Raw genomic sequence first — 27,044 nt, 5'->3', positions numbered from 1 at the left:
AGAACTAGAGTCTGCCAGCTTCAGCACACACTGTGACCTTGGACAGGTTACTTAACCTCTCTGAGCTTCTGTTTCCTAATCCATAAAATAGAAGAGATCCTCCCTATCTCTCAGTACTGTTGATGTGACAATGGTTAGCTTGGAGTTACCCCTGCTTCCAAGGAGCTCCCCTGAGGAGCCGGTCCCATCCTTCCCGCCATCAGCCCATCTTCTGAGATGGGCTCAGTGACCCAGCATAAGCCTCCTAGAGGCTAAGAAAAGCACTCAGTCCATCCTGGGTGCTCCCCAGCAGCGTGCACAGTCTCTCTCCTTTCTCTCAGAGTGATCATAGCACAAAATCTCTCCTTTACCAACATTTCCACTCTCAAACAATCAAAGACTGGCACAGTAATGGCAAGTTGGTTTGGTTGGGTTTGATTTTTTGTTTGGTTTGCTGCTGCATTTTCAGGGTTAGAGCAAATGATCTGAGCCCTTGCCAGGGTCACAGTCAGGTGGTGACAGAAGAGGCCTGGTGAGGTGGCGGCGGGCTGGATTAGGAGGTGTACACTTGCTGTGGGACGCCGGGCTAACTATTGCTGTGAGTCTTGGCATTCAAGTCTCTACATCAGAACGGATATTAGAACCTCCTCCACGGGGTGTCATAAGGGTAGATTAAGCAAGATAACATATGTGAAGTTCTTTGTGGAGTATAAAGTGTATACAAGAGTTAGCTGTGGTTAATATCCTAAACCAACCCGAAGAACGAGACCCAGAATTCCAGGGCAGTGAGAAGAATCACTTTTTTAATTAGAACACATATATAGTCAGCTCTCAATTATCTGTTGGCAAATTGTCCCCATTCCTGGCAAATTCTATCACCAAGATTGCTTAATGAAGTCCTCTGTTAACATTTCACAGCTTCTTATTTTGCTCTTATTTGCATGAGTCCCAAAGGGAATAGAAGTCCTTTAAAGGCAAAATCAGCTAATATCCCTGTCCCCACCTAGGGAAGGTGTTGAGCCATAAAAACAGCGAGCTGGGGAGGGTGGAATATGGCCCGCCTCTCGCTGGGAACCAGTACCAGAGGTGACATTCTGCACCCAGCCGAGTCGGCAGCAGGAGGGAGTTCCGTCACAGGCTTTGGTTTTGTTTCGTTGAGTATTAAAAATTCCCAGAACATCAAACACATCCATATTCAAACGTGAATACCAAACTGCATTCCGAAGTTGAAAATGAAGGTTACTTAATATTATTCATTATTTTGGAATGTCCATCACTTTGGATTATTCACACCCTTGCTTCCTCTCCATTAACGAAGATAATTAAGAGTTGATTGTCTTTGGGCTCCAAGAAGGGAGAAATTCAGGACACTGTGATCTACTCCCCGTTGGGAACAACTCCAGAAGCCATGAGAAGATTTCTCTATAAACACCAAGTCTAAGTTATGGTCCCCGATGCAGGGTTGGTGAGTGGCACAGAAGTAGCTCATGCTTCAAGACCAGACTACATTATCCACACAGTGCACCAGGCTCCCGGGCCTGCTTTGATACCCATCTGTGTGAAGCAGCCAAGCCATGTTGCTCCTCATGCAACACCTGGAAACCATTGAAACTGCACAGGACTTTCTGATTCCTTGAGCATTTCACAGTGGGACCTTGGGGTCCACTGCAGGGCGGCCCAGGGGCTGGACTTGGCCCCTCAAGCTTCACCTAGCCTGCCTTCACCTACTTCACACACTGGCATTCCATACAGGATTCCATTGGCAAAGGGTTGCATGCACTGGGGGAAAAAGGGAAAACCACTGACTTCATCCAATGGCCTCATGGAGCAGCGAAGGAAACCATGGCGTGCCCAGAGAGAAATGGCAGCTGGACCAAGGCCACACAGTGACAACCCAAACCGGAAAGAACCCAGTTCCCCCAGACCTGTGCTATTTGCATTTGACAGTGCCTCCCAAAAGTGCACCAAAACCCACCTGCAGCCGGATTGCCCAGGGGAACTGTGGAATTCAGACTCCTTGGCTTAGCTCAGACCCACTATCTCAGAATTCTGGCTTGGAGCCCAGGAAACTGTATTTTTTAGCAAGTTCCTCAGGTGATTCTTATGCATATGAGAGTTTTAGCACATTTTCCCACTGGCAAGGTCTATACCAGGATAAAATGATTATTTTAAGCTGTTTGTTTAAAAGGGAACAGAGAGGCGCCTGAGTGGCTCAGTTGGTTGGGCGTCTGCCTTCAGCTCAGGTCATGATCCCAGGGTCCTGGAATCAAGCCCCACGTCCCTGCTCAGCAGGGAGCCTGCTTCTCCCTCTCTCTCTGCCACTCCCCCTGCTTGTGCTCTCTCCTTCTCTCTCTCTGTCAAATAAATAAATAAAATCTTAAAGAAAGAAAGAAAGAAAGAAGAAAGAAAAAAAGAAAGAAGGAAGGAAGGAAAGAAGAAAAAGAAAAGAAAGGAAAGAAAGAAAGGAAAGAGAGAAAGAGAAAGAGGAAAGAAAGAAAGAGAGAGAGAAAGAAAGAGAAAAGAAAGAAAGAGAGAGAGAGAGAAAAGAAAGAAAGAAAGAAAGAAAAGAGAGAGAAAGAGAGAAAGAGAGAGAGAAAGAAAGAAAAAGAAAGAAAAGAGAGAGAGAGAAAGAAAGAGAAAGAAAGAAGGAAAGAGAAAGAAAGAAAGAAAGAAAGAAAGAAAGAAAGAAAGAAAGAAAGAAAGAAAGAAAGAAAGAAAGAAAGAAAGAAAGAAAGAAAGAAAGAAAAGAAAGAAAAGAAAGAAAGGAAGAGAGAAAGAGGAACAGAGATGCTGGACACCATGGAGTCAGCCAATCCACGGGCCCCACCTCCCAGGGGTTCCCATCCCGATCCACTCTAAGAGGGCGACCGTATACGCTGGGTCTGCCCACAGCCCATGCCTACACTTTCTTTCAAGCTAATGACTTAGCTCTATCCTGCTCTTCATCCCCTTCTTTCTCTTCTACTGCTGTCTACCTTTCCCCAACAATGGTCCAGGGAGCACATATTCCTGAACACACAAGAGCCTGAGGCTCAGAGAAAGAAAGGGGCCTAGCCTGGGTCCCATGGCCAGCCTTGCAGCAAGCCTGCAATGGCATCCTGGTTCCTAGCCTTTGTGGGCTGCCCAAGTGTCTCCCATTTCTACTCCATACCGACCCCCACCATGACCACCAAAGCCCACACTGCTCTGCCCTTCCCATCTCGGTCAGACGCAAGCAGGGATGGATGGGCTCCTTCCCAGGTTCCGATGCACCAGTGTTTCCAGAAGCACTTATCAGTATCCTCTTGGCATCCAGAACTTGGCTGAATGGATGGAGGATTTCCTCCGCTTGCCACTAATGAGGACAGTCAGGCTCTGGCCCGGGCCACAGGCTGATAATCAGTAGGCGAAGGATTTATAGTGACTTTGGAGTCACCCTGCCTCGGCCAGCCCCATTTCTCTTCATTAAAGACCCACGCTGTCCAGGACAACCTTGGCAGATTGTGCATCCCGGGGAGAGGTGTGTGAGACCAGCAGAATCACAGGCTACCTGGGCGCCCCCAGCTCAGACAAGAAGCAAGGGCGGGAAAACGTGCCCTGGAATTCCTGGCCCACCTCCAGTCCCGGGGAAGAGCAGCAGTCTGGCTCTCGTGTGTAAGCCCAAACAAAACTCCAGTGTAGTTTCTGGAATGTTCGCCATCTCGGCAAGCTTCTCCTCACCTGTGTATCAGAATCAAGTTGCTAGTGGCTGCAAATGGTAATGTTGAGGGTAAAATTGTTTTCAGGTTGCTCTCCCAGCAAAGAGTCTAGAAGAAACAATGGACAGACAGCCCCTCTTCCACCCCACCCCCGCCTTGTTCTTCTGGCTTCTCTGTTGGTGTCTCCAGTCCCAATCCAAAGGAAGAAGATGGGGTTAGATGACTTCTTGCCATCCTGACAGGGCTCTAAGCCTGCGCAGACATTGGCAGCCCGTGCCACCGAAGACAACTGCTCCTGATCTGCCAAGCCTGGAGCAGCCATGTCCCTCTTAGAGGGTCACATCGGCATCAGTAACCTCCCCTATTTGGAGATGAACTCCCAAGTCAACCCCAAATGAGAGGACATACTGTAGAACCACTTCTCCTACTACCTGAGATGTGAGTGCTCACTAAGCATAAGTTATTCACACCAGCTTCCTCCAGACCCATGGACCCAGCTGCACCCAGGACACCTTCTCCTGATGATTCAGGGCCCCTCTCCATCAACATATTTACAACGGAACTCACTGCCCCCCCAAACATGCTTCCCCTCCTGACACAGAAATGGTTCCAAAGGTCACCTACTCACCCCTTCCTGCAGGCCAGGGAGAGGGGACCTTTATGCCTCCATCCTTCTCATCTCCTGCCAAATGCTACCGATTCTACCTCCAAGTGGCTCCTAAATCCATTTTCTTCTTTCCACTGATACGGCTTTAGCCTGAGCCCTGTTGACAGCAAAATCTTCCTGATCAGTTTTCCTATCTTCAGATTATCCTCCTTCGTCCACCCTCCTCACTGTCACCGCTGTGATCTTTCTAAAACTCAGATCTGAGCATGTGGGTCAAACTCTTTGATGATTTCTCATTAAGTGCAAATTTCTTAGCATGCACTCGAGGGCCGACACAATCAGGCCTACCATGATTCCCTAGGAATGCATCCTGCTGAACATGTCTACATGGCCACATGCCGTGCACCAGTCCTACCTGGTTCCTAGTGACGGTGGCTGCTCCGTTGTGGAGCGCGTGCGGGACTCTGCGCACTTTACGCAAAATGCCCCGTGTCATTCTCACAAACAACCCAGCAAGCATTGATTACTATCCCGGTGGGGGAAGTCAGGTGCAGCGGGCCTGGGGGATGTGCCCAAGGGCCACACGGCTGTAATGGTAGAGCCAGAGATCCAGCCAAGATCGTGTGGCCTCACCATCACGTTCTGACCTCCATGTGCTACTTAAGCCATTTCCCATTCCAGGGAATATTCCCTCCTTGCCCTCCTATCCCTTACCCTGGAGGCCACGTCAGAAGCCAACCCTTCTGGGACTCCTTCCCTCATTCCCTCAGAAGGAAACATCTTTCTTCCTTGAGACTTTCTTTATATTTCACTTTGGGCACTGATTGTGCAATGCTAGTAATTCCAGGCCCTTCTGCGCATATTTGTTTCCTCCAGACTCTAAGCTCCTTGTCGTGGAAAATAGATCAGTCCCTCATCTGCCCCCCACACCCAGCGAGAGGCCCTGGAGGTGCTAGCGGAGACGTGCCTCTGCCCGTGGCTGGCACCTTTGCTGGTCCCATCTCACTCTCCAGAAACATCAGCTCAGGTAGTCACTGGGCTCGGGCATAACCCCATTACCCCCCAGTTCCTCTCCCCTGAGTAGGTCATGACAAGACCTTCTGGAAACTTCCCAAAACTCATTCTTCCGCATTAGGAGCTGGTCCTGTGCTAAGCAATAGGAAAACTGCAGAAGTCAAGACTTGGGCTTCCAGGTATGATCGGAGTCATCTAGGGTATGATCGGAGTCATCCTGCCCTGGTCCCTTCCCACTCCGCCTGGCGTCATCCTGGTATCAGCTAGGGGACCTCTGAGCTGGCTCCTTCCTCCCCTTCCCTTGCTCCTGTCTGCTTGCTTTTCGGGAGCAGGGCAGCTTCCCTTAATCTCCTAAGAGGCAATTTGCATCCTCCGGGCTGGGAAAAGCTGGAGTAAATATCCCCCGTACAAGTATTCTTAAAGCCTTCCCCAATTGGTCACTGATAACAGAGCAGACAGCAACACTGAGCCTGTTCTGCATGGCTGGCCGGGCAGCATCAGAAGACTGAGGTGGGCTGGGGTGGTGCCAACGGCAGAGCTACAGGTGGCCCCACAGCCTCCCATTCACCTGAAGGTGAGAAAGACTTGAAAGACTCATGGGAAGGAGCAGCTTCTAATCGGTGCAACTTCAGATTTGCAGAGCCTCCTGGGATCCCTCTTTCCAGGTGCTGTGTGGCCCCATTTTTTTAAAAAAAAGATTTCTTTATTTTAGAGAGAGAGAAAATGGAGGGGGAGGGGCAGGGAAGAGGGAGAGAGAGAGAGAGAGAGAGAAAATCTCAAGCAGACTCCGCACCCAGGGTGGAGCCAGACTCGGCGCTGGATCTCGCGACCCTGAGATCATGACCTGAGCCAAAACCAAGAGTCGGACGCTTAACCAACTCAGTGACCCAGGTTCCCCAGGGTGTGGCCCCACTTTTAGTGGTCCTGGGCTCAGGAAAGACTCGTGGATGGTGATGTAACTAAGAACAACCCTTTGTGAAACACCTCTGTGTGCCAGGATCATTTACACACGAGTCCTCTCCCTAGAGCAGCTGTGCAAGCTAGGTGTGTCACTTCCATTTTACAGATGAGGGTGAGGAATGTGCCCCAGATCATATTGTTAGTGAGCTTCTGCCCAGGTCTGCCTGCCCCTGTGTTCCTTGCACTCTCCAAGACCCAGGCTTTGGCAGGTACTCAAAGCAGGTACCTGAGGTCACTCGTCACTCATGCCTTCGCTTGCCTGTTTTTCCTAACCCAGAATTACATCTCTCCTCCATCGAGTTCCCCATATCATGATTCCTCCTCCACGAAGCTTTTCGGTTTCCTCCCTCCAACCCTCCTGCTTGCAACAGACCTTTCGCAAACTCAAAAAGAGCTTTATGTGACCCCTTGATGAGACTAAGCCCATTCTCCCTTGTAGCCTAGCGACTTATGGTCAAATGTGGCCATCCACAGACTCTCAGTAAGTTTTGCTGAATGTCCTGGGAGTTGAGACAGGCAGGGTTTCAGCTGGGCGGCCCCGCACTCAGGCACAGGGGTGGTGGTGGGTACGTCCCCAGGGCACCAGAGAAGTTCTTGCTCTGCCTGCTTCTGGACCGCTGGGCATCCCCAGGGCATCACTCAGCATCTCAGGGCCCTGCTCCTTTACCAACTCTGTCCCCCTCTAAAGGGGCAGGACAAGGGTGACTGTCTGCATGTGTTTGCAGAGCACTGGGCTCCTCAGAAGCCAGGGCAAGCATTCCAAGCAGCCTAGTTCCTGTCCAGGAATGGCTGGGGTTAACCCCAAGGGGAGTGGTCTCCTTCCCTCAACCTGCTCCTGGAGCAAAGGCTTGGCCAAAGTGCCCAAAGATGGGAGGGGGGAAGGGGGCACAGCCGCATGCCATCCCTGGACTGCCTCTGATCTGACCTCTGAGCATAGATCGAAAGAAAGGGATGTCAGGGACACAGGGACATTAGCAACACTGCCCCCCACATCAGGCTCCAGTGCAGTTTGCACTGAGGCCTTCTCTTTTCGGCTACACTAACCCCAAATCTCATGCTGTTTGCACCAGCCCATGCTGACTCTGTGCATATTCCCTGTCACCACCAGCATGGAACCACCTGAGCACCAGATCAGTGACGGGGAGAGACACAAAAACCTATGCCCATAGAGATGGCAACAGACTTGGGACACTCAAGTACTAGAATGTATCCCCAAAAGATCCGGGGCTGACAGCTATGGGTGACAAGGTGGGTGACGTGAGCCTGCCATTAAGGACCCTGACCACCATGCACATGGGGCCACTGGGCCCTCTTCCTACTTGTTACACACACACACACACACACACACACCCCACACGTACACACACACACGTGCGCATGTGCCCGCATACCCCACAGCAGCCAGGCCCCCAGAGCACTGCTATAAAACCATCACTCCTGGCAATTTGGCCCTTATACCCTCAGTCTTCCATACAAAATGGCTCTTCCCTCCCCAAGAGATAGTCAGGAATTGAGGGGTGACCTCAGATCCGGGGCCTGAGGTGTGTGAGCTCATAGAGAATCATGACAGTGGGGACCTCCCAGAGCCAGATGATGCTGGTCCATTCCATGCTCCTGTGTACTGCAAGTCCTCAAAAAGAGTCTAAGGTGAGGGGCCGTGTGGTCAGGCCTGGGAGAGGGTGGCCCCTTCAGGGAGCCTGCTGGGCTGGTGCAGATGAAGGAGGGATGGAGATGAGCATTCTCATGGGGCAGGGGGGTGGGGGGCACTTTCAAGAAAGCAAGCAGTCTGGAAAAGAGGAGAGAGGCAGCTGAGCTGCCCTGCTCCTGAGCAGAGAGCCGAGGGAAAGAGATGGTCAGAGGACAGGCCAGACAGGGTGGCAGGAGGGGAGGACTCCCAGCTGGGCTGCTGCAGGGGAGCAGAGAGGGCTCTGGCCCAGGATTGGAGCCCAGAGGCTTCCCAATGCTATGTCCCCCACCCCTCTCTCTAGGCGGGGCTGCACCTGCACCTGTCCTTTTCAGCACTGAAGAGCTGAGGGCCCTCCTGCCAAGTGCCCTGCCGCCCGCACACCTCCTCCTGCCTGCTGGTCACCAGCCATCCTGACTCAGAGCCCGCCACGCGGGCTGCGCACATGGCTCGTCAGGATGGGGCTCCTCAGAACCCACCTCCTCTCTATCCTTCCCAGCCAGATACGGCCCCTGCTTCCTGCAGTTTGAAGAGAACACCTCCAAAGGCCCCACCTGCTCGGCACTTCTGCCTCCAAGCTCCTTACCTGCTCAGCAGGTGGAGGGAGATCTCTGCGCCGGGGGCCTTCAGAGCCGAACTCTAAGCCCCCCTGAGCCACTGCAGAACCTTGAGGCTGGCATCTCTCCTCTCTGAGTGCAGTGGGGAGAAATACCCCCCTCCCGACTTCAGAGTTGTAAAGGCCCGGTTGGAGAGCTGGGAAGGTGCCCTCTTGGCCTGCGAAGTCCACAGCAGCCTGGGCGTGCAGGGAGCCTGCAGGCTGCAGACAGTTGCCTCACGGGCTCTCCAGTGGCCCCTGGGCCCCCTCCCCATTCTGCAGGGCCCCTCTCTTCCTGGGAATGCGAACAGGAAAGCGTGCCTGAAGTCACCACTGGAATCACATCCCCCTCGGTCTAACCCACCAAGTGTGTTTCCGTCCAAGCCCTCCCTGAGAGTCTCCCTACACTTGGCAGTCCCGGCCAAGGGCAAGGGAGAGTGTGGTCTCAGGTGGGTTCTGTGAGCTCCCAGGGCTTAGGATATAGCTTTGGAATAGGACTGCTGGGCCTGGTGTCCCTCCCCCACCCCTCAGGGCCCTGGGCCCCTGGACAGCCTCATCCTTACAGGGGCCTGATAGGGCACCTGTCACACAGGACTGTGAAGAGGAGCATTTGTCAAATAACCCACGTAAAGCTCTTAACACATGTGCTACATGCAATTGAAGTTAGCTATTATGAATTCTACAACAATAAAAGTATTATTTGTGATATATAGCTAGTTCTATATATAATAACATAGTTATGTAGATAATGACTATATAATACTAAGTGCCAGTAATTTTACACCTCCTTCCTTTCCTATCCCCATGGTGGCCAGTACTAGACTCCACCATGAACCCTAACTCAGTGCTGTAGACCAGCAACTGGCAGGAGGCCATGTAAACTTAGGGAAGAACCAAGAAATCGCTTTTCACTCCAAAGATCCTCTGCCTCTCTTTAGATGGTCTGAGGGCAATGGTTGCTGGGGTTGAATGGGGGGAGTCCTGAGTTGTGGATAAAAATCCAAATCTAGACCCTTAATTCAATAACCAACATGGAAAGTGGCAAGAAAACAGGGTTTGCAACCAGAGACATTTGGGTCTTTATTGTACCTGGGCCCACTGCATGACCTGGAATTGCACCAGGGCCCACTGTGTGACCTTGAGTTACAACTGGGTGACCTAGGGCATGTCACTCTATTTGGGAGCCTCAGCTCATCTGCGAAATGTGGGTAGTAATACCCGACTAGCATTGTAGTTATATTCAAAGCCTTTGTTAAAGTAGGTCTTCCATGAATAGCTGAGTTGTTTTTACCGTACAAAGCCTGACTTCTTGAGACTCTGGCCCTTTCCCTTCATTTCTCACCTCACTCGTTCTGTGTGGTGTGCTCAGCACAATATCTGCCTAATCAGTAGTTTATAATGTAAAAACAGTTTTCCTTCGTGACCACAGATCTCAGATGACAGACTAGAGTAGGTCGGCCGCAAGGTCCACAAGTCAAGTGTATTCAGTGCTTATGCACTAGACCAGGTGCTGAGAATACAAGATGAAAAAATGGCCGTGGTTCTTGCCCTCAGTTTACCTTCCATTTCTCACTTACCTTGGTTCTTTCGGCATCTGATATACAGTAAATCCTCAATAAAGTTTTGAAGAAATTAAGGGGGGATGGGAAGGAAAGAGTGAGGAGGAGAGGAGAAGAGAAAGGATTCCCCCCTTGGTGATGGGAAGTGCCCAGAGGCACAGGCAAAGCTCCTGGGGGAGAATTTGGCATTCAGTGAGGGCAGGGCTGGTTAGGGAGCCCTGGAGAGAGGGGCGATTCCAGAACGGTGGGGACATCGATGACATGGGACAGGTAACCTAAGTGAATGGCTGCTGAACACCTGGAGGGAAGCAGGTCAGATTTTGGAGACGCTTGTCGGGTGCTCTCCGGCGGGTAGTGGAGAGCCATTAGACCTTCCACCCGTTGGAAAGGGAGAGAGTGCACGAGGAAAGTGGTGGTTTAGGAAGAAGACTCAGGGTCGGACCTAAAAGCATTCACAGGCTGTCGAAAGAACCCAGGCGGAGGTGGGGAGGGCCCAGACTTCGGGTTGCAGCCGTAGGAATGGAGAGGAAAGGGTGAGTCTGGGAGATGCTGTGGAGGAGGGGCTGGGCCACACTTGGTGATCGGGACAGATTAAAAATGAAACAGGAAAGGGAGGTCACACTGACTGCCGGGCTTCACAGCAGGAGAATGTCAGTGGGCACAATGGGAAACTGAGGCAGAAAACTTGGGATGGATGGCACAAGGTGTGCTAGTGGGTGCAGTACATACTCTGCGCCCAGAGCAGAGTTGTCTGGGTGTGGTGGGTGCACAAATGTTCGCTCCTGGAGGGAAGGACCAGGTCATATCCATCTGTTTCCCACAAGGCAGTGCAATGCCTGCCTCGTAGCAGGTCACAATAAATGTGTGTGGAATCACAAATGTTCTCAAGGAGGTTCCTGTCTGTTTACCATAATGCCCAGAAGGTTCTAGAAAAGATCCCAGGCTCACTCACAGTTCACTTCCTGGGAGCAGGAAAGACAGGGAAAAGAAACCAGCTGTGAGGGAACGAGTGGAGAGCATCTTTTGGCCAGGAAACTACACCCATGGTTGCACACTGTGTTCCTAGGGGCTTTGAAGCCCAGAAGAGAAGACTCCAGGTACATCCTATGGGTGAAAAGACAGTGCGCCCCATCCCTCCACATCCCCTCCACCCACAGCACTGTGGTTTTTATCTACTCTAGATAGTGACACTCAGCTTATGATTCTATTTGAAAAAGCATCTCACTGATTTGAAAGAAAAAGTATTTCTAGTGGCATGTATTTAATGCACAGAAATTAAAATTAGACTGAAAAAGAAAATTGTCAGAGCACCAATCATCCCCTCCCCAAAAATAATGGGTAAATACTGTTCTTGGGGTGGTTTTGTTGAGACCGTCCAGTATATCTATCTCCACGCCCCCCACACCATCCCAAGAGGCATTCTTTCCATAGAAAAGCCGAAGGGGTCCAAACAGACCCAATGCGCGGGCCGAAAGCTCTCTGAAGCCTGCTGAGATGTTCTAGAAAGCTCTCTGAAGCCTGCTGAGATGTTCTAGAAAGCTCTCTGAAGCCTGCTGAGATGTTCTAGAAAGCTCTCTGAAGCCTGCTGAGATGTTCTAGAAAGCTCTCTGAAGCCTGCTGAGATGTTCTAGAAAGCTCTCTGAAGCCTGCTGAGATGTTCTAGAAAGCTCTCTGAAGCCTGCTGAGATGTTCTAGAAAGCTCTCTGAAGCCTGCTGAGATGTTCTAGAAAGCTCTCTGAAGCCTGCTGGGGTTGGATCAGACCGTCCTCCACCCAGGCCCTCCCCCACTCTTCACTGTCCCTTCAGCTCTCTGTGTGTTCAGGGCTCATTGGGGGGATCTCGTGCCTGCCCCAATCCATGGCTCTGAGACAGCATCCAAAGTGAGCTAGTGAGCACTCCTCGTCCTCCTGCATGGCCGGTCTCGGCTTTCCCTGTACCAACCAGGGCTCACCGCACCCCCGCCACCCACACCCCCCCCCCTCGGGATGCCCCCTGTACCCCAACTGTCTATTATCCTCACCCTCACCTGAGGAAGCAGGACCGGGGCTGGGACCCCCACAGGGTCCTCATCACCTGCTTGGGGACTTCTCATTCCAGTCCCTCCGCCCCCAGCTGACAACCTGATAATTCTCTCTGATACCACAATCTCTAGCAGCCCTGGCAGCTGTCTTGACACTGTCCTTCTTGCAAGAAAGATTTTGAGATATAAGAAGGAGCTGTGAAATCATCACTGAGCGGGGAGAACAGAGCCTCAGAAAGGAGTGCCCCCCTACAGCCCTCCCCCTCCCCCCCTTTCCCTCTCCTTCCTTCTCTCTCCCTTCCTGGCCCCTTCTTCAGGCCTCTCCAGCTCCCTCCCGTCTCCCTGACCCTCCTCACATCACCCCTTCCTTGGGCTCTTTCTCCAGGCCCCCCCACTTCTCCTTTCCCTTCTCTCTCTCTTGTTTTGGTGCCAGAAACAGTCTAATTACAACAGAGGACTTGAAGAGACTGAGAGGAAAAAAAAATAAATAAACCCACCACACATAGCTGATTAAAATGTCCTATGAAATCTAATTTGTAAAGCTCAAATCAGAATAAAAAGTGTTACTCCCACAATTCAGGGCCAATTTGATTTTTAATGATACTCCTCAGAGACCCAGCCAAGATCTCATCAGGTTGCAACTGCGGCTACCTTCCCACCTGCCACAAGCTCTCTGAGGCGGACCTCCAGGGCTGCCCTTGGGGAGCCCCACCGCTGGCTCCACCCCCCTGGCCCGCTTCCCTCTGCTTCTTTATATGTGCATCACTCCCTTCTTCGGGCCACCTGCTGCTGAGAGCATGGCCTTACCAGTGGTCCAAGCCTGGGGCGTTGTGTCCCCACGATGGGCAATAGCTAGGGTCCAGGACCTCTGTGGCCATCCCCAACTCTCCCATGTGGGGGAGAAGAGGCTGGGACAGGAGCCCACCCACCGGGTCCACCTTTCCTGAGCTGTGTGTTTCTATCTGCCGGGCAGGGCTTGGGAAAGAATGCAGGCTTGGAAGTCACAGGGACCGCCCCCGCCCCCCCCCCCCCAGTCAGACCCTGGCTCCACCACTCATTAGCTGTGTGATCTTGAGTAGGTTACTTTGCCTCTCTGATCCTGTTTTCCCTGCTGTAACATTGGGCTATTTCTGCCCTGACATGTAATTAAACAGAAGGGAGGTTACAGAAGGGAGGGCACGTGAAATGCAGCTCACTGTGGGCCAGGGGCTCCGTAAATGTCAATGTCGTCTTGTCCATGCATCTGTGGCCTCCCAGGGAACACGGATCACATCAGCCCGCTTCCTCAGCTTTCCTTCCAGGACCGGCTTAGGGATCTGGGCACAGCGCAATTCAGTAGGTGAAAATACAGTCTTTAGAGCAGGAAAGTCTTATATTTATATCCCTTGTCCTGCACCAGACACTCCTAGATACTTTAGTTAACATCCAGGCCCCTGCAAACTGGGCTTGGTAAGGTCAAGCGTTATGGTGACTGTAAAAAGCTAAAGTTAATGCATACTCAGTACTTGCTCGGTCATGACCAAGCCAGCTCCTGTTAGTATTTGCCACTTCCTTGGGCCCATTTTCCTCCTCCAGAAAACGGGGGTCAAAATCGTACCTACCTCATAGGTTGTTATGAGGGTGAGAAGGTTAATGAGCTAATATTTTTAAATCTTAGAACAGCGGTTTGGGTCGTGTGGTACACACTGTGGGTGTGTCAGGTCAAGACTCCTGAGCTGGCTGGCTTGGATGGCTCGGTGCTGTCTTGCTCCCAGGGGTGCGTGGGAGAGCTTGGGGGTCATGCCCGTGACCTTCTCCCAGGTGATAGGGAAGCCGGAGCAGGGCTGCCACCAGAAAGGAAAGGGACAAAGTGGGGACTCCTGCACGCGCTGTGCCGCGCTGTACCAGCCTGGGAACCACGGAAACAATAATGTCTCCCCTGCATTCTCCGGTTTTTGACCAAACCGCACCACCTCTGCCCTGTTTGTGGGAGGAGGCGCAAGCCCAGTGGCAGCGAGTAAGAGTTAGTCCAATGGAAAGTGGCAAGAGCCGTCCCAAGGGCGGTGGGCACGGCGGGAGGCCCAGATCACAGTGTGAGGTGTGGTAAGGACTGAGGAGCGGGGGGCGGCTGAGCGGCCAAGCAGCTGCTAAGAGCTGGGACTTAAGCTGGGGGCACGTAGGAAGCTGCTGCTGGGCCCCAGGCAGGAAGTAAGATGCAGGGGGCGGTGGGAGGGGGGTGCTTCTCCCCTGGGTCAGTGTCTCCTCTGCTGCTTAACGTGAGGAGAAGCCTCCAGGCACTGCTACCTGCAAGTAACTGACCGCTGTGCTTGTCTCCTTCCTAGGCCAAGTGTACTCCTTCAGCCAGCAACCCAGGACCAGGCCGTGGTGTCGGGCCAGCCCGTGACACTGCTGTGTACCATCCCTGAATACGATGGCTTTGTCCTGTGGATCAAAGACGGCTTGGCTCTGGGAGTGGGCAGGGACCTCTCAAGTGAGTACCCCCAGACCTCCCAGGGAAGGCCTGGAACCCGTACCCGCCTGACCCAGCCACCCTCCTAGGGAACCCCATCTTCATGGCATTTGGAGATTAAATCTCCAGGTTTCACTGTGCATCCACCCCACTCCGCCCCCCGAGCAGAGTCAGGATAGGCAAGCTCTGGGTCCAGGATCCGTAGGACTTTGAGAGCCCTTCCGACTGCCAGTAATGAATGATATGTAAACCCTCAATTCTGGTGGTCAAACCCGAACAGTGTGGCCCTGGAGGATCTCTTCGAAAGTCAAACACAAATTCAGGTAGAGTCAGATTCCTAGAAGTAACGTGTTCCTGTTTCTTGGTCCAAAATGTATCCCCCACTTAAGTCACCACCTGGTTCTTCCCAGGCTGTCATCCATTAAAGGAGCCAAAGAAATTGAAACTCACAAAGGAACCCAGTTGCTTTTAGGGGTTTACCGTGTGATGGGAAGAAAGAGAAAGGAGCGTTTTAAAGTGCAAACCTGTTGAGCCCACCCAGGCTGGTACTGAGCAAGGATGTCTGGTAGGCTCCTGTCCCTGGCAGCTGAGCTCCCTCTGGTCGGTGTGATGCCCTATCATCTGTTAACCATTGTGAATGTCAACCCTTAAGCTCACACAGATGTCTTTCCGATCCGTCCTCTCCCTGGGGGGCGGGGGGTGGGGGGTGGGAATAGAATCATCCTCCTGGTCACTTACCTATCAGCAATTATTATTCTCTCCTGGGGAGGTAGGCATGTGACAGCTTGTGAGGCTTAGCATAACTTGGAAAATTTGGAACAAGGGATCTGGGTGTCCCTGCCATTGGGGAATGGCTGAGGATGGAGCAGGAGAAAAAAATAATATGTATTCAACTGAGAAGTAGCTTATGCTTCTCTCGTGGTGTACAGCTGCAGGAAAATAAAAAATCGAAGTGCACTCAGGAACATGATGGTTGGGAAATTAATATTTTAAAATGTGAGTTATGCCTTGCCAAAAATGTATATTGAAACATTATAGCCATGGTCAATAGCATCACCGGGTTTGAGTGCTACAGCCTAGCTGAGCATGGATAAAATACACAATAATATCTCCAAAATATACTGTGCTGCCATAAAATTTAAGTATTATGGGAACCAGCCAATTTCAGGGGCTCTGAACTTCCTTACCCGAGAGAAACTGGGGGAATGATCTCACCTTCCCAAACCAGAATCACTCATGCTCTGCGTGGCTCTCAGCTTGGACCAGCATCGTTGCTAGTGAAGGAAGTGCTCTGGGTTCCTGCAGGGTTGCAGCCTCGGTCAAGGACTGGGGTCTTTTTGGGTTGGTGGCTAAGAGGAAGCCCCAGGTCACCCCGGATATTCATCACCACATGGATAACTGACCTTCTGGCACCCAATTGCATGAATGGCTCTCTGGGATCAGGAGTGGGTCCTGCTAAGTACTGAGGGGTGACAGGGTTCTGATGAACTGGGGTCTCTTTGCTCTCTGACTTGATTCCATTTATACAGAGAAGGTTGTCCATCTCCTTGCAGAGCCAATAAATGCAAAGTCCTGGTAAAGTATTTTCTATATTTGATCACCGATCCCCAAGAAAGCATCATGACAATAATGACAGAAACTCACATGTTCAATAAATACTGTCTGCTTACCTGACAAGAAAGAGAGAGGAATAGATCTCGATTTCATTCAGCAAGTATTCACAGAGCACTCGATAACGGCACAGGTCCCCCTGTGGGGAAACCGAGGCCCAGAATTGTGAGACTTCAACCTGCCACAGCTCTATCTTCTTCTGTTTTTTTAATTTTATCCTTTTCTGCGTTGCCCGGCTCAGTGGACCAGGAATCACTCCCGCTCTGAAGACCTAACTGTCTTTCTGGTCACCAAGGCTGAAAATCATTTCAAAGGAAATTATTTATAAATGCATGCCCTCATATTGATAGAACATTCTTCTTCTAAGAAGCTCAAGTGATTCTCAGACATTATGTCATAAATCTACAATGATCCACAGGGAGAAAAAGAAGGATTCCCTCCTTTATTTGACCGGTAAACAAAGTCACAGTCGAGAAAGAAATGGATTTAAACATACACCCAATCCCCGTGTGTGGGACCCTGGCTCCTAACACCCAAAAAGCCTGGCACCCTGCATGTTCTCGCCTCTAAAGAAAGGGACCTTTTTGGCTATTCTATCTCAGTGTCATTTTTCTTTAAACCAGCATTTACAGACTCTACTGTGTGCCACGCACTTAACATGGATGATCCCACTTACTCTTCACCATGACTCTATGAGGTACCGATAGTGTCCCCATTTTGCTGATGAGGAGACGGAAGCACGAAGAAGTTAAAGTAATTTACCCGAGACAACAGAGCTAGGAAGTGATAGACCGGGCACTTGAACCCAGGCACTTGGACTGTAGAACCCAGACTCTCAATAGTTTTGCCTCCCCTGAGCATAGCAAAAGAGAATAATAATACTATGGAAGGAGCTAGAACTTGCTCAGAATCGAGGCCTCTGGGCCTGTGTTTTCCAAAGATCCTGCCAGTCCTTGGGATAGCTTTGCAGCTTGTTGCCTAATTAGGCAAATACAAACAAACCCATCATTGATGTTTTCAGCAGCTCATGAGAGCAAAATCCTGCTGCTGATAGCTTGCAAGATAACAAAAACACAAGCTCCAGCCAAGATGCCTGCAGGAGACCAGGGACCAATCAAAGACGGCAGGATTCAGAGGCTGGGCCGGAAGTGCTGGGGGCCGTGAGCCAGCTACATTGAGGGCAGCAGCGGGGAGAGGGCTGGGCAGGAACCCGTTTCCAGCCCCTCGTCCCGGCCCTGGGGAGAGCCAGCTTAACTTACCTGGGCTTCTTCCCAAAGCCCAGCAGAGGGCAGGAAGGGCAGGCAGGAGGGGAGATGGTGCTCCCCGGGGGTACAGCCAACTGCCTTGTGAGCATCTCTGGCCAGGCCAGAACAGCTGTGCCGGGTGGGGCCATTTGATTGCATGATGGGGACGATGCTAGCCATGAAGACATGAGCCTGAATGGCTCAGCCACATAGGAAGCCCACAAAGTACATACTGGGAAGGATCCCAGCTATCTCTCTGACAAGGAATGGGTGTCAGTGGCCCCTGTACAGCCCACTCCTTGGAGAGGGTCCTGCCCCACCTCTGCCCCACCCTTAGCTTATGATGGGAGGGACCTTAGAGCTCCAATATTCTATCTAGGATAGAAATCTACTCTGCAGTGTCCCTGACAGGTGATCACCAACCTGTGCTTGAATGCAGCTACTGATGGGGACCTCACTACCACCTCTGGTAGCCTAGATCCTTGCCGGACCTTTCAAATTATATTAAGAATATTCTAAAGTATTTCCCAATATTAATTCTGTCCACTGGTGCTAGTGCTGTCCTTGGGAACTACTTGAATACATCTAACCCGCACTTAGAGACGGAAATATTTGGAGAGCTATTGCACATCCCTCTGTCTCTCTGTTTCTGTCTCTCTCTCTCTCACCGGCTTAAGCCCTAGTCTTCTCTTTAAAAGGCCAGATAGGCCAACCCCCTCTTCCTATGGCTCATTTCTGAGAACTCACACTGTCCTGGCAAAGGTCTTTTAGACAGAGAACGGTTTGTAGCTGCTGGAGGGTGGGCGGGCCTCTGAAGAGAGAAGGGAAGAGAACAGGGAGGAAGGCCCCTGTAAGAGGCTGGTGGGGGTGGGAGGAGGGGAGACAGAGCTCAGGTAAGGGGGTGATGGGAAGGAGATCCTTCTGGGAGATACTAAGGAGGTCTAGAGCCCAAGGCCCGGGACAGGGGATCGGCCTAACCTGGCCAGCCACGATTTACGTTGGCATTTATATTCACCCTACACAGCAGCAGGAAAGCTGATTAATGATTTATCATTCTCAAATTTTTATTTATCCATTATTCATCACCAGTAGTATAAGGGGCCCCACATTCCTAAGTGTCCTGAGTGCCTCGTAAGTGCTTAATCAGGCCCTGGGGTCTGAGGTGGGGAGAAGAAGTGACCAGACTAGGGCCCCTTATGGTTCAAAGTGGCCAGAGGATGCCAGCCACTGGTAGGGTGGGCCTTGATTTCAACTTCCTGCTCATCCTGAACAAAACTTTCCCCCCAAAGTCATTCTTGATTCTTTTCCAGAGATTTCTGTTTCCTTCCCTCTCTCTCTCTCTTACTCTGTCTGCTGAGAATCGCAGCCTGGGTCTCTCTGTCTCTCTGTGTGTCTCCTTATCAAAATGCATGTCTGCTTGGTAAACCACAGCGCTGAGCACACCGCTTACCAGAGTACTAACTCTGCTGTGTCTGCCCACACTTAGCATTTCCATCTCTGCTCTCTCTGTCCTCTCTGATCATAGCGTCTCCAATATTCCTAAACCTACACACACACACACACACACACACACACACACACACACACACACACACACACACACACACACACACTGCCCAATATCCAGGGAAAGCTCTCGATTTTGTGCTCCTCACACCAAAGTCAAGGCCCTGAGCAGTCACGCCACCCCCACTCCCACCCCTATCCCCCAGCCTCCAAGACCAGCCCCTGCTCACATGTCCCACCGCTGTGCCTATTTGGTAGGAATGCCTCCCCCACCCTTGGCCCCACCCCACCCCCCACATGTGCATTGTCTCCACAGGTTACCCACAGTACCTGGTGGTAGGGAACCACCTGTCAGGAGAGCATCACCTGAAGATCCTGCGGGCAGAGCTGCAAGATGACGCCGTGTACGAATGCCAGGCCATCCAAGCCGCCATAAGGTCTCGCCCCGCACGCCTCACCGTCCTGGGTAAGAGCCGTTGACACGTGGGGCGCGAGGACACTCCGGGAAGCACCATGCACTCACTTCCAGAAGGGCCTCTCTGCTGGGCAAAGCCCAAAGTGGTTATCACACTGGGCTCTGGCCGCTGCTGCCCCACTGGGTCAGAACCCACCATCCCCCCCAAAAAGGGGAAAGTGAAAGTTCTCGCCCTGGAAATCAGAAGGCCACTGCTAACCGACCTGTGACCCTGTCTAACCGCAGGGGGTTTGACTCCAGCTTAAGGGGCTAAAAGGGGCTCCTGAATGCTTATTTATTCAATCAGGAAGCATATTCTGCACACATGATGGTGTCAGGCCGTGTGCTAGGCGATGGAGATACAGAGAAGAATATGACACATCCTTGAGCCTGTGCTTTCTCCCACTAAGCGCTAACAGAGCATGATTTCAGCATCCCTAGGGACCACCGCTGCACCTGTTCCTTCCCCACCCTCCGCCGCTCCCTGGGAATCCTGGCTCTCAGCTGGAGAACTGACTGCCTAAATCATCCCGAGGAAAATTCATTTTGGGCCCTTATGCCAAATCAGACCTTTGCCAGCCTTGGCCTTTCTTCCTCTTGGCTTCCCCGGAGCCCAGGGCCCCTGGGACACCCTGCCTGAGCGGTCCCTACTCCTTCACAGGCAGACCTGCCTGAAGACAAGGGAGTGAGCCTGGCCGCCTCTTAAACGTCCTCCTTCTGATTTTGAGGTCAGGCCCTGTCAACTTCCTCCTCCAGCCAGCGGCTGCTGAGGCCCAAGCCCCTGAGAACCGAGCCGCACACACAAGGCATAATGGCAGACGTGTGCGTGCACTTGACCGCCCCTCTCAAAGCACTTCCACTTACGTTACTTCCGCCGTTCTGACACAAGACAGTGGGACAGGGATTGTTGCCCCGGATGAGAAACCGAGGCTTAGAGACGCCAAGGGCCCGGCCCCGGGGGTGGGGCAGGAGGGGTCTCCTGGCCAGGGCTCTGGCACCACCGCGCTGCCTCCTCGGTGAAGCTCCGCCAGCCCCGGGTGGGACGGGGCCCAGGCAGCGGAGGGGGGAGCCCGCCTCCTAGCAGCTGCTGTGAGGCTCCGACCACAGGGTCAGCAGCTGGGGTGCTGCCTCCTCACCTGGAGGATAAGGCGCGTGGCTGCTCCCCGATGGAATATTTAAGAGCGTGTCAGGTTAACTTCAGACCGACACGGCAACACGCAGGGCACATTATCCCAAGCACGGCAGCCAGCCCCGGAGGACCACTTACCAAGCTCGGGGCTTGGCTTCTTGAGACAGGAGGCAAAGCTCAGGGCTGACCCCAGAACATCCCTCCACCCCGGCGTCTCCTCTAGCCTGTGATAAAGGGAAGAGAAAGAAAGCGGGTCCGGCAGGGCAAATAAGCTGGGACAGCTTGGTCCAGAAGGGCCTGCAGAAGAGTGATCAGGGATATGAAAGGAAGAGGTAGACATCTTCATCTCTCCCGAGATGGTGGCTAAAGTGGGGATGGGGGTACAGTGTGGTGTGGAGGTGTGGAGAAGTGCAGGAGGATTTAGTGTCTGTGTTCTGATTTTGTGTTCAATGCCAGAACACTTTTGGGCATCTCCAGAGATGATTCTGATCCCCATCCTCAAAATAATCTGCCTTCTGCAGCCTTGCTCCCCTTCTAGAGGGTACCAAAGGATGCTAAGTTGAGGAGGAACCACGCACTGCCCACTCCTGACTTCACAGGACCTAGACTAGACGGAGACGCAGCTCGTCCTCAAGTTCTCGTCCTGCTGTCAGAGCTTTGCCCGATGGCACCCAACCATTCACAGGCTGCCTCCTCCCTTCTCTCAGGGACATATCCAAGCTCAAATTACTCCAAATGTTGTACAGATGAGGAAATTGAGACTTGGAGAGCAAAGCCCCTCATGGCTTAATTACCACTCAAAATAGACCCCAGATTTTCCAACTCCAAACCAGTGCTATGTCCCTAAATACCAGCACAATCTCCTTTGTCTCGTTGCTTAAGGGCTGGGCTGCTGAGAGCGGGGCCGCAGAGTCTCATCTGAACAGAGTGGGTTCCTTCTTAGGTCACATCTAAAAGCCTCCCCCCCACACACACACCCATCTCCCTCTCCTGGGGCCAGACCTGGCACAGAGCCGGTTTGTGTGGGGAAAAGGCATTACACGAGTCTGGAAGGCAGTTGAAGAGGGGGAAGGAGGAGTTTCCAGGTGACCCCGGCAGGCTAGCCTGCTGGATTCCCGAAAGCTGGAAAAAAGGGGCCTGAGCAGGCATATGTCCAGCAGCCTTTCCTGACGTCTCCACAGACACCACTCCTCCTGACAAACTAACCTCACGCAAGAAACAGCGGTCCCAGGCTCTGCCTCCAGCCCCTCCTGATCACCCTAGGTCCCACCCCTGAGCTGGTGCAGCAGGTCTCTCCCCCCACCCCCCCTTGGTGGGTCTGGCAGGCCTCTGCCTGAGGCGCCCTGCCCGACTGAGTTTCTTTGCGGTGTACAGCCCCACCTACTGCCCTGGAGAGAGGCCCTGCGTGCAGAAGCTGACCCAGCCTTCTGGAAGGGGAGCTCTGGTCTGCTCACCATGCTGAACAGACAGAGCAGCAGAGGGAAGAGGGGTGTTTCTAGCCTGGCCAGCCAGCTTCCCAACCAAGACCCCATCTGCTTTGCAGTGACATCTCAGCCCGGGAAAATGTCCCAGCCAGTTCCCCAAGGGAGGGGCTGCCTTCCCTTGTGTTCCAGGAATGAGAGAGCTTCCTAATTTAGTCAGTATTTGCCTGAGATAGATTTTTAATTAAATAAAGTAAGAGCCTGATTAGAACCTGCGGAAGATGTGAGAGAAGAATTAGATGGTATTCCAGCAAAATTGCAAAGCAAACACTTTGGCTGGAACAGAGGGAGACCCCTGGGGGTCTTTCATCAAAGCACCAAGTGAGGAGGGCAAATATGAGAGATTATATAGCCAACAGATGTGCATTGTTAAAATATGCATCTGCCAGCAGCCTGCTTGGATAAGCCAGAGGGCCAGCTCACAGATCCCGTGGTGCTCCAGGGAGGGCATGGGGACCCAGCCCCAGCAGCCAAGCCTAGAGTCACAGACACATTAATTAGCCTAGTATTTCCAGCTCTCAGATGCAATCAGGCAAGGAGCAACTGGGAGTTGAGCATTTGCTACCCTGGGAGGCAGAGGGAGGAAGCTAGGGGACCAGGAGAGCAAGAAGGGAAAGGGTCAGAGCCAGGCAAAGACTCCAGGGCCCCGGTCCAGGTTAACGGCCAGGCTGCATTCCCTCTGTGGCACAGAGGACCATGCCTTGACTCGGGCCAGGTCAACACAGGCATCTTTCCACCTGCAGAACATCTCAAGAATCATGGTATCCCAGAGCAGCAGACTTGGAGGCAACAGTCAAGATCCTGCCATTAACCAGCTGTGTGATCTTGGCCCTGCTACTCCACCTCTCTGGGTCTCAGTTTCCTCATCTGTAACATGAAGGTGGTGATAAATAAGATGGTCACTAAGAACTGTCGGGCTCCCAAAACACCGCGACTTCTACAATAAGGAGTCCAACTTGCGGCACCAAATAGTTGAGGAAGAAGGCCCATCCCCCACTGGAACCAGAATCCCCTTGGTACTGAGGCACAAAAGGTAACGGAGTGTTTTGTGCAGCATCCTACTTTGAGTCTGGAGAGGGGACCTCTCACAGTCCTGCCCAGCCCTGGGATTCTGTACTTGGCTGTACATTTTAACCCCAGAGTCCTCCGTCTGTCTGCAGCTTCTATGCATTCCGAGCTATGTCTGCGGGGACTCAGCTTAGCAAGACATCACAGGACCTGCGTGTACATGAGCAGAGCTGGGGTGTAGCAGGAAGAGTCAAGGGCTGGCTGCAGAACCCCTACATGCAGGTCACTCACTGTGTGACCTTGAGCAAGGTCCTCAGTGCTCCCCCCCACCCCCGGGGTCTCTGGTTCAACTCTCTTTAACCAGCACTTAGTATAGAGTAGGTCCTCAATACTATCTGGGGTTTTTTAAACACATGAATGGATGAGTGAGTGAATGAATGGATTTTCTCATTCCTCATCTATAAAATGAGGATAATAAAAATACAAATCTCCCAGAACTGTTGTGAGCACCAAACTAACACCGCCCCCAACATGCCATACACTTTAAAGTTACATCTATACGCACACACGTGCAGACCGTGTCCTTCTCGCACCTGCAGGGTCCCCAGGGTTGACAAATATCTCTACTGCTCCAGGGCTAGAGCCGTAAGGACAATACTGCATTTGATCTTGCTAAGTGCCTGAAAATTTGAGAAGCAAAGGAGTTGGAGGACCCAGAGCAGGGAGGAAACGGAAGCCGAGGTTTTGATCAAGAAATATTTCCTGAACAGCTACTAGGTGCCGAGCACTGAGCTAGGCAAGTAAGGTTCATCGGTCAGTGAAAGGGAAAACCAGCCCTGCCCTGGTGAGCCTGTGTTCTAGCAGAGAGTGAGCCAGTCAATCAGTAGTGAACAGATTAAACAAGCACTTTGTGTGGGTCCGGAGGATGTCGGATGATAATGACGGCTGGGAAACAGACAAACTAGAGCAGACTGCGGCGGACTGGAAGTAGGCGGGGGCCGGGGGGGGGGGGGGGGGGAGGGGGGCGTGGATGGCGGGTTAATTATTAGGAAGGGAGTTTTCCCAGTCTTCCTGCCATTTCCTTCATCTTCCTGGCCTGTTCTAATATTAACTCTGCTGTGTTGTGGCTCCCATTAGAAACAAAGCTTTCTAAATCAACATGAATTATTTAATGATGGGGACTAAGTCAATTCAAAAAAAGAGGGCCTCTTTAAAATGATGTCAAGTAGGGACGCCTGGGTGGCTCAGTCAGTTGGGTGTCTGCCTTCAGCTCAGGTCATGATCCCAGGGTCCTGGGATCGAGTCCCGCATCAGTCTCCTTGCTCAGTGGGGAGCCTGCTTCTCTCTCTGCCTGCCGCTTCCCTGCTTGTGTTCTCTCTCTCTCTCTCTCTCTCTCTCTGGCAAGTAAATAAATAAAATCTTAAAAAAAAAAAATGATGTCAAGCTCCAGACACTGATGGGGCAAACAGAGAAGGTCCAGATGGGTCCTTGAGTTTTCAGAGCCATGAGCCCCCTCTGCATCTCCCCACCAGGGCAGCTGCAGGGCCCGGGCCCCCTAAATGCCCGGCACTGGCAGCACCCCCCAATTCCCAATCCTCATCCTCTGGAGGGGAGGGGCGTGCGGTTCCAGCAGGGGAAGACAGAGCTGAAACACAGCCCAAGAGGACTGGTTTCTAAAACAGCTCTTCCAGAAACTGGTGGCAAGAAACCCAGCCACAGTCTCCCTGTCAGGGACAGACCGAGCTGTTCTTCAGGGGTGAGAAAGCACCCCACAGAACAAAGCCCAACCCGCCCCCGAGGCTTGCCCTCTGCTTTCCCTCCAGCCCCTGCTCCAGCACCCCCTTTGCTCTGGGGACAACAACCAGCTCGCAGCTCCGTCCACTGCCCACACTTCGTGCCTTCGCGCCTTTGTGTTGCTACCTGGAATGTCCTTCCCTCCTTTCTTCCCTTGGCCAACTCTTGCTCCCCTGTCGGGATCCATCTTGGACATCACCTCCTCCAGGAAGCCTTCCCTGAACGCCATATGGCCTGGCTGTCCCCTCTGTACTCCCTTCGCCTTCCGTCCACACCTCAATCACCACACTCAACACATGATCTTGAAAGTAACCGTTTCCCTGTCTGTCTCCCCCAGTGGGTCTCTCCGCATGCTGCCTAGGACAGGCTGCAGGCACGTACTGGGTGCTCAGTAATGCTCATCATATAACTGTAGCAACAGGGCTCGGGGCAAACTGGAGGGAATTTGCACTGCACCTCACCGCGGAGAAGAGTGCCTGGCAGATACTGAACCCCACAGTTGTGTCATACTGTGCCGTGATGTGTTGTGTTGTGTTGTGTCGTGTCCTGTTGTGTTTAGAGGGGCAACGCGGCTTCAGGGTAACAGCCCAGACTCTGAAAGCCAGCTGGCCTACCCTGGAAACCTAGCTGTGTCACTTTACATGTGCGGTGATCTTGGACAAGTCCCCTACCCGCTGTGCCTCGGTTTCCTCATATGTAAAATGGGGGAATAGTCCTCCCTGCGCTCTTAGGGTCATAGAGAGGATTTAATGGGATAATTGATGTAAGACATTTCTCAAAACAGCACCCAGTAAGCAGCAAGGCACAAAAGCACTGGCGGTTATTATCACCCCCAGGGCGGTTGTCACTACTATTATTTTTGCCATGCTAAGCCACACCAACAAGCAGCTCTTCCTTCCTGGGGAATCAGGCTCTGTGTCCTAGAGAAGCTTTGCCATCCAGCATGCAAGGCAGAAAGACACGAATCCTGCAGGCCCCTCTCGGGCTCGCACGCCTGGAAAGACAAGCAGAATTGATTTCCTTATCTCCTTATTAAGCGTGTTTTGCCTGGGCCCCGGCCTGGTCTTAGGTGCTGTATCTCATTTGTGCTGTTTGCCTGCTTCCCGCCACATTCATTACCCTGCAATCACCCCCAAATAGGGGCAGCAAACAAGCCAGAGTTGGGAGAGAGGGGGAAAGGCAGCATCCTTATCTACTGAAGTTCCAGATGGGAGCCGGGCGTCTGAACTACTGTGCACCTCAGCCCCACCCCCCAGCGCCCACCCCTGCCCCCAGCTCCTTCCCACCCCCTTCCTGCCCCTCTGCCCTTCTTGGGGTCCAGGGCCAGAAGCACAGTCCCTTCCTCCGTGTCTCTTGGGCCACTGCATTCCCCTCTTGGCGGCCCTCCTGATTTAACTCCCTGCTTACCTGCTTGGTAAGCAGGTGAGTGTGGCCTGAGGGCATTGAGTTACCTTAAGGTGACTAATAGTCTCTGTCTTCTAAATTACATTGTAATATAATTATATTATATTGAGGGTAGTTAGCCCTATGCCCCCCCCCAGTAGCTGCCCATAGCAGTTGTCGGTGGCAAGTGAAGGCTGGGGGGGTGGGTGCGGGGGGGCAGTGATGGAGGGTCTCTTTGGAGGTCCCTGTAGCCACCGGCTCAAGTACATTGACTTCATAGCTGGGCCCTCCCTCCTGCTGCCCCCCAACAGTCTCCCTGAATCTTTCATCTGCCATGGAAAGGAATGCCACCCCCTGCCCCCCTGCCCCCCTGCCCCGCCACGGCTTGACTCCCATCTCCCTGTTCTTCATTTCAACCTCAGTGTCAAAACAACTTGTGAGGCTCCAAAGGGTTTGGGGGTCCATCAGGGATGGAGGCAAACTCAGTGCTTCCCTCTAGGCTTATACATATAAGGGGCAGAGGACAGGCAGGCAGGGAGTGGGGAGACCTGATGTCAGGGATGCCCACCCCTGCCTTACCCTACCCAGACCCAGCCAATGAGAAGAAAGCTAACCGGCCTATTTAAGTGGCCTTGCTGGAGTAGCCCGGAAGCCCAATACTGCCTTGGGCTGGAGGCAGCATCCCCAGGGGCCAACCCAGGGCCAGCCCCTCCTCTCTGCCTTCCAGCATCTCTTGCTTTCAACACCAGCACGAGGGAAGGCAGGGAGGTTCTGTAGGAGCCCACTGGGTCTGTTGCGCATGCAAGGTGCTCAGCCTCCTGCTTCCGCACCCCCCAACTCCTTAGGTAGTTCTGCTGACCCCTCAGCGTCCCCATCACTACATGCCTGAG

At 52.5% G+C, this 27,044-nt stretch overlaps 1 protein-coding gene across 1 annotated transcript in view; it reads left to right on the top strand.

The window, feature by feature from the left end:
- Window positions 1-27,044, top strand: part of KIRREL3 (kirre like nephrin family adhesion molecule 3) — a 539,810-nt gene that overhangs the window by 430,911 nt on the left and 81,855 nt on the right. The window contains 3 exon segments of the mRNA XM_027580085.2: window positions 14,417-14,443; window positions 14,446-14,565; window positions 19,222-19,371. Of these exon segments, the coding sequence (XP_027435886.2) occupies window positions 14,417-14,443; window positions 14,446-14,565; window positions 19,222-19,371 (297 nt within the window).

This window comes from Zalophus californianus, chromosome 11, assembly GCF_009762305.2.
Source record: "Zalophus californianus isolate mZalCal1 chromosome 11, mZalCal1.pri.v2, whole genome shotgun sequence".
Lineage (NCBI taxonomy): Eukaryota > Metazoa > Chordata > Mammalia > Carnivora > Otariidae > Zalophus > Zalophus californianus.
Note: the sequence above shows the minus strand (reverse complement) of the source record. Positions and strands in the feature narration are given on the sequence as shown.